Here is a 7,410-nt window from a genome sequence, read left to right as displayed (position 1 = left end):
ACTCTCATAGCTTAATTCTAAAATCAATGTCTGGTATATTTGTGAATTCAGTTACTTTATGCCTTTCACAGCTGGCAAACCCAGAAAGATGTGTTATAGTCTTATTTTATCTTGTTTTTTTCCTCTTGAACTTCTCCCAAAAGAGGGAAGAAGAATACTCCTAAGATCCTACCTAATTTAAGTCACCAATATAGTGCCTTACAGTTAGATCATCGCTTCTCAAACCTATATGCATGTGAATCACCTGGGAATCTAGCTATACTGCAGATTCTGATTCAGTAGCTCTGGGGATGAGGCTCAGGAGGCTCAACAGTCTGAAGTGTGTGTGTGTATGCGTGTATGTGTGTGTAAGATTAGCCCTGAGCTAACATCCAGTGCCATTCCTCTTTTTTGGTGAGGAAGATTGGCCCTGGGCTAACATCTGTGCCCATCTTCCTCTACTTTATATGGGACGCCGTCACAGCATGGCTTGACAGGCGGTGCGTGCCTGGGATCCGAACCTGCAAACCCTGGGCCGCCCAAGTGGAGTGCAAGCACTTAACCGCTACGCCACCAGGCCGGCCCCAAGAGTTTGACTTTTTAATAAGCTCCCAGGTAGTGCTGAGGACCCTGGTTCATGGGCCATCCTGCGAGTAATCAAGCCTTCACGTGACCCAAAATCCTATGGAGTCAGCGAAGCTCAAGCTGAGCCAACTACTCAGTGAATATTGACAACAGTCAAATTGTAACGTTCAACGTATTTCTTAATTATGTGAACATGACCCTCCTGTATAAACCAGAGTGGGAACAAACTTGAACTTGTGCTTTTATGTTAAAACGGTGAAGCATGGTTATTACATCTTTCACCTTTACAATTAATACATATCGGAATCTTACAAGTATTAGAATTGAAGATTTTATTATATACAAATATATAAATGACACAAAACAATATCCAAAATGTGGCAATATTTATAGAATCTAAAAAAATACTTAATTTTCAGTATAAAATGGCAGACTCATTTGAGTTTGAGAAAAATGTAGACAGATTTAGGCCATTTAAGACGTGAGGAGAATGTTATGTCCATCTTTTGGGAAAGGTCAAAGAATGCCAAAGAGCTTGATTTGCTACTGCATGAATGACTTCAGATTGTGCAGGTACATGCTACACAGTAAAACAATACAATGTAGAGAGCACAGAAAGCAGAGGGCTTGGGCCAATCTGCTCAAGGAAAAGGCAGAATAAAAAAATATATAGCAGTCAGATTTCTGTTATTCATTTTACAGAAGACAATTCATACTTTTTGTAAACATTATCCCTTTATTCCTTGAAACTTTTCCTTGAGGTAGAGAATGGGGCCAGACTACTGCTGAAAAGCAAGACAAGGAATGGTGAGGCTAAAGTAGCTTTTGAGAGATGAAAAGAATCATGGAATTCTTGAACTCGTCTTAACTGCTCTGCCAGCTCTTGTTGACCGAGCCCAATCCACTCTTCATGATCAATTCTTCATGTCATTTTAGGATTCTCATATGTTTACATCCTTGGATCCCATACAATAGTTAATTTTTTTAAACAACTAAAATTGACACAATCACGACACAAACTTCAATACAGTCCAATACACTTTTCATACAAATATCAGTTAAAGCACACAAAAATAAATTTTCTTAAAAATATTTTTAATAAGTTTTAAATTCTAATGATCCAAATGTTTCTTAATTATTTTATCCTAAGGTGTATTTGCAATGAATTGTAATTGCTGCTATTACCTTTGTCCCTGATGAAGGAAAACATTAGGAGAATGGGTTGTTTTTAAGCTAAATGTATCTCCACTTGATGAGTGTCTGGAAGGAGCTTTTCCACCCAAAAGTGATGTTTCTGCTTCTTTTATTTCCATTGCCCTTTTGTATAGTTCAGCGGCTTTTTCAAAATCCCCTTCTTCATAGCTTTGAGAGAGAAAAATTCTTAAAGAATGTAACCTCTTAATTCTAAATGACCTTATACGATACAGAAAAACAAGTTGTGAATAACTGCTCATTTTTTCCAGTGCATTCACTCAGGCAGACCATTATAATAGAATACCCAAACTATTCTCCTTTCTATCTGTACTGCTAAGGAACATTTCAGTGTCTCATGGACACCATTAAGACCATGTTGTAATGGATGCAGTGAGATTGCTAAGGGAAGTTAGGTATCCTCTGCATCCTGAGATAAACACAAAGTCAACATGTACTTAACGGTAAATTAGCTCTGAGGACAGCAAATTACCCTACCCCCAGAGCCAGTTAGTTGCAAATGTAAACAATCCTTCACTATTTGTCATGATACATTCCTACCAAATAGATCAGGCAGCATTCATTTCACTTCTGGATACTACTTTGAAGTTGATCAACCAATAACAACCCCTCCACCCTCCAAGAAAAAACATATTCAGCAATAAATATTTTGTGTTGTTCTATGATGAGCCAAAGGTGTTCTAAAAGGGAGTCGGGCTGTATGAGGAAAACCAAAAATTCTTACCTAAGCACAGCTAAATTTTTTAATGTTTCTCCAACTCGAGGATGCATCCGACCCAGGCTGTCTTCGTAAATCTTTAATGCTCTTTCATATAATGGCAAGGCTTCAGTGTGTTTTTTCTTGTTAAAAAAAAGTAACAATGCTCACTTGAACACACTGGGTTTCTAAAATTTCTACTAATATATTCTAGACTAAGCTGACCTACTTGGGTAAGCACTTTAAAAATGTTAATATCCTCCTACAAGATGTAGATAGATTAATTTAAGAATAATCATAACGGGAGAAGCAGTATAACAGTCAGAAACCCAAGTTTTAGACCTGGCTTGGTAACCATTGACCTTAATCCAATTATATAAGCACAAACCTGTTTCTTTATTGGCCAGTGGGTACCATACTTGTTTCTCAGCCATCACAGGCAAATGCCACAGCTTAAAGACAATATTGGATATAGAGATGTAGGGAGTCTCCAGAACTTAAAAATGAACTAAACACTGAGTCGGTGTTTAAGAGGAAGGGACTATCTTACAAATGTCACTTCAATAATTTCTCCACTAAAGGAAGCATTAGTAAATAATCTTAAATTTCCTTTAAGTATTTTTACTGTGGCATATCTAATTTATGTTTACCTATATTTCATACCTTAAAACCATTCATTTATAAAGAGTTGAAGTGTAGGAACTTACCATTTGGCTATGGAGAACAGCTAAGTTCACCAAGGCAGTCGCCACACTAGGGTGCTTTGGGCCAAAGGATTTCTGCCGAATTTCGACAGCCAGCTCATACAAAGGTACAGCTTTGTCAAGTTTCCCCTAAAAAACAAAAGTGAAGTCTAACAAAAATATTAAAGCAATAAATACTATCTGATCAGAACTTTTTCCATAAATAAAATTTTGTATTAAACAGTAATTTTAAGGGAAAAAAAATTCAGAAGCATTTCCTCCAGTTTAATGATTAAGTTTATAGATAACTGAAATCTAATAGAATAGGTAAGTAAAGCTATATTGAATATAAAAACATTTTCTATGATAATTCAGAAAGCCCTTTAGGATCACCCATTATTACTCACTGTTTCTGGTGAAGTAAAAACATTCCAGTTCAAGTATGTTTGCCACTATATATAATTTAGAGATGGCATCAAAATAAAAATTAATTTCCCACCAAATCCCTTCCAGATTTTTCTAATTATTTCTTCTTTACTTGAAAGTTGGGCAGAAATAGCAACAACAGCTCCTTCTTACTAAAACAGCAACTTCAGTGCCAGATGACCAGCAAGGGTCTCACGAGCAAAGTCTAACAACAGTCTATGCAGCCCTGTGACTGCACTAAATTAAAGCAGACTTCTCTGGCAATTTTTGGGAGAAAAGCTATAAAAATTACAAACATCAGTCAGGCTAGAACCCTATGTCAAAGAATGGTTACATTTAACTGTAGGCAAAGAAAAGAAAGAGTGAAATTAAAATGCTCATTTAATCAACTACAAAGACTACTTCAGCCCTGACAATTGTGTGATTTGTTGTTTTATAGTAGCTTAACACAGCAACTGAACACTGGCTGAATTTAGAACTTCTGAAATATAATCTAAGAATAAGTTCTAATTAGAATGCTGATGAATGCACTCATATTTGGGAAGTATTTTAACAAAACCAAACCTGTACTTTAATTTAGTTAAGTCTGAAATAATATTTTTAAATGTTCCAACTCAGCTATTTGTTAAAAAATTAAATCATTATGATTTAAAAGCTCATAGAAAATAATCTACCCATCAGAAGACAAATTATTTTGCTGATAGTAATTATGGCTTCACTGATATATTATAAAACACATGTGTAAGCATGCCAAGGATTACTTACCATTTTCTTATACAAGATTGCAAGATGCTTCACCGTATAAGCCAAAGAAGGGTGATCAGGAGCTAATGCTCGCCTCCGAATGTCTAAAGCTCTTTCATAAAGTTCTTCCGCTTTATCATACTGTTTCTTTTCATTGCATAGAGCTGCCAGATTATTCAAAGACTGGGCACAGTCAGGGTGATCTGGTCCTAGAACTCGCTCCCTCATTTCTAAGGAACGCTTCAGAAACTGGTCAGCTGTTCTATGAAAAAAACCCCAAAATGATTTAAACAATTTATTCTCTAGAAGTCAGAATCCCTAGCCCTAGTTAGGTGGAGAACTGAAGTGCTTTTATTCTTAAATCCAAGAGAGTTAAAATGAAAGATTCAGCTCAACGTTCTCTCTCTCTTTCCCACCCCTCATTCCTTCCTGCCTTTTCCCAAAACTTAAAAATGCTTTCCTGATAGTGTGAGGGCCTCAAATATTTGGATGATTGCCTCAATTCTCCACTTCTCCTTAAAGACAAGCCCATAAATATTTTCCAAAACAAACTTTTCATACCTGTAATATTATTAGACCTAACTCAAACAAAAGATTTTGGTATTCACTCTTTCTCCCTTTGGAGTTAGTACTAATTTTTTTTTTATTGAGGTAACATTGGTTTATAACATTATATAAATTTCAGGTATACATCATTATATTTCGACTTCAGTATAGACTGCATCATGTTCATCACCAAAAGTCTAGTTGCCATCAGTCATCTATGTATTAGTTAACTTCCACATATGAGTGAAATCATACAGTAACTATCTTTCTCAGTCTGACTTATTTCACTTAGCATAATACCCTCAAGGTCCATCCATGCTGTTGCAAATGGCAAAATTTCATCTTTTTTAATGGCTAAGTGATATTCCATTGTGGATGGATATCTATCTATCTATCTATCTATCTATCTATCTATCTATCTATCTCACATCTTATTTATCAGAAGATATTTGCAAATCATATGTCCGATAAGGGGTTAATATCCAAAATATATAAAGAACTCATACAACTCAAAAACAGAAAACAAACAACTTGATCAAAAAATGGGCAGAGGATATGAACAGACATTTTTCTAAAGAAGATATACAGATGGCCAACAGGCATATGAAAAGATGTTCAACATCACTAATCAGGAAAATGCAAATCAAAACTACAATGAGATATCACCTCATGGCTGTCAGATGGCTATTATTAAAAAGACAAGAAATAACAAGTGTTGGAGAAGATGTGAAGAAAAGGGAACACTCATACACTGCTGGTGGGAATGTAACCTGGTGCAGCCACTATGGAAAACAGTATGGAGATTTCTCGAAAAATTAAAAATGGAAACACCATATGATCCGGTTATTCTACTTCTGGGTATTTAACAAAAGAACACAAAAACACTAATTCAAAAAAATATATGCACCCCTATGTTCACTGCAGCATTATTCACAACAGCCAAGACTTGGAAGCAACCTAAGTGCCCATCAATGGATGAATGCATAAATAATTTTTAATAAAAGAACTCTTTGTGAAGTGGGCTAAATATTTGTTACATTTTTCTGTTATCAAAAGTGTCCAGGGGCCAGCCGGTGGCGCAACTGGTTAAGTGTGCGTGCTCCGCTGCAGCGGCCCGGGCTTCACAGGTTTGGATCCCGTGTGCACACCGACGCACCGCTTGTCGAGCCGTGCTGTGGCGGCGTCCCACATAAAGTAGGGGAAGATGGGCATGGATGTTGGCCCAGGGCCAGTCTTCCTCAACAAAAGGAGGAAGATTGGCAGATATTAGCTCAGGGCTGATGTTCCTCACAAAAAAAAAAAAAAATTCTGGGAAAAAAAAAAAAAAAAGTGTCCAATTTATTATATTTTACAGACATCCAAAGAAGTCCAAAAACATTTCTTTTTCAGAAAGTATAAATATTAATACCTTTTTACATCTTTTAAATCCAAATAAACTAAGACTAAAACTAGCAGCCATCTACATTCTTTCCTTTATTCTCCCTTAGTCCCAGGATTCTTCTTCTGCGCGGTCTCATGTACAATATATACACAAACTCATTTTTCATAAACATATAAAACATACTAGGGAAGCTACAGAATAACGTTTTAGTTGCTAAAGAAACAGTGCAAAAGGAAACAATAGAGAAAATGCCAAGGTCTTTCTTAAGTGTGGCTACCTTATTAACATAATAGCATACACGAAATTTGGCATGGTTTCTATCAATTTTTTCTAGCTTGACTTGATAGAAATGTAAAACAGCTTTGCATCTAAGAGACAAAATGGATACTGTTTTTCTTATTAACACCATGGTACTCACTCTAGGTTATTCTGAAGATAGTAGAGAACGCCCAGTTCATTGAGAGTCCGAGCATTGTCAGGTGTGTCCTTACCTAACGTTAGCTCTTCTAACTGTAGGGCCCGTCTACGTAAAAGGGCAAATCCATACTGGAGCAGACACAAAAAATTCACAACAATCACTCAGTAAGCGCAGTCTAATTCTGAAGCAATATACTGGGGTTCTAAAAACTCCTTTCTCCTTTAGGTCCCTTTAAAGTAAGTTACAATAATTTTAAGTAGCAAGCTGAATTAATTTAATGGTTATTGAAAATACACATACGTCCACATGGCATCACATTCTAAAATTCATTAAAAACTATTTTGTGAAAACGATGATGAGATATTTTAGAAAAGTGAATTGAATCCCAAAGTAGTTCAAAAAGATCAGGAGACAGAATTAACTTGCAGATATTTACCAACCCCGTTGCTAAACACTTGAACACCAGGTACTTAAAACTGCACATAGTACTTGCAACTAGCAGAAAAATAAGTCGTGGAGATTGAATGCACAGTATAGTGAATATAGACAATAATACTGTATTATAATCATCAAACTTGCTGAGAGACCAGATCTTAATCATTCCCACCACAAAAAAGAAATGATAATTATATGACGTGATAGAGGTGCTAACTATTGCTACAATGGCAACCATGATACAATATACAAATGTATCAAATCAACGTTGTACACCTTAAAAATTTACACAGTGTTATATGTC

General features: G+C 36.0%; 1 protein-coding gene across 2 annotated transcripts in view; it reads right to left on the bottom strand.

The window, feature by feature from the left end:
* Positions 1-881: 881 nt before the first annotated feature.
* NPHP3 (nephrocystin 3) overlaps positions 882-7,410 on the bottom strand; it is a 40,603-nt gene continuing 34,074 nt past the window's right edge. The window contains exons 23-27 of one of the 2 annotated variants that reach the window (XM_087430562.1): positions 6,672-6,799; positions 4,348-4,588; positions 3,181-3,306; positions 2,501-2,616; positions 882-1,926 (exon numbers count right to left, since the gene is read on the bottom strand). In XM_087430562.1, the coding sequence (XP_087286688.1) occupies positions 1,746-1,926; positions 2,501-2,616; positions 3,181-3,306; positions 4,348-4,588; positions 6,672-6,799 (792 nt within the window). In that variant the 3' untranslated portion in view covers positions 882-1,745. Of the gene's footprint in view, positions 1,927-2,500; positions 2,617-3,180; positions 3,327-4,347; positions 4,589-6,671; positions 6,800-7,410 lie in introns of those variants that run through there. The other variant, XM_087430563.1, reaches the window with a different exon arrangement.

This window comes from Ceratotherium simum, chromosome 5, assembly GCF_057802395.1.
Source record: "Ceratotherium simum simum isolate JZ-2026a chromosome 5, ASM5780239v1, whole genome shotgun sequence".
NCBI lineage: Eukaryota > Metazoa > Chordata > Mammalia > Perissodactyla > Rhinocerotidae > Ceratotherium > Ceratotherium simum.
The sequence above is the reverse complement of the archived record's forward strand: the minus strand, read 5'-3'. Positions and strand labels throughout refer to the sequence as shown.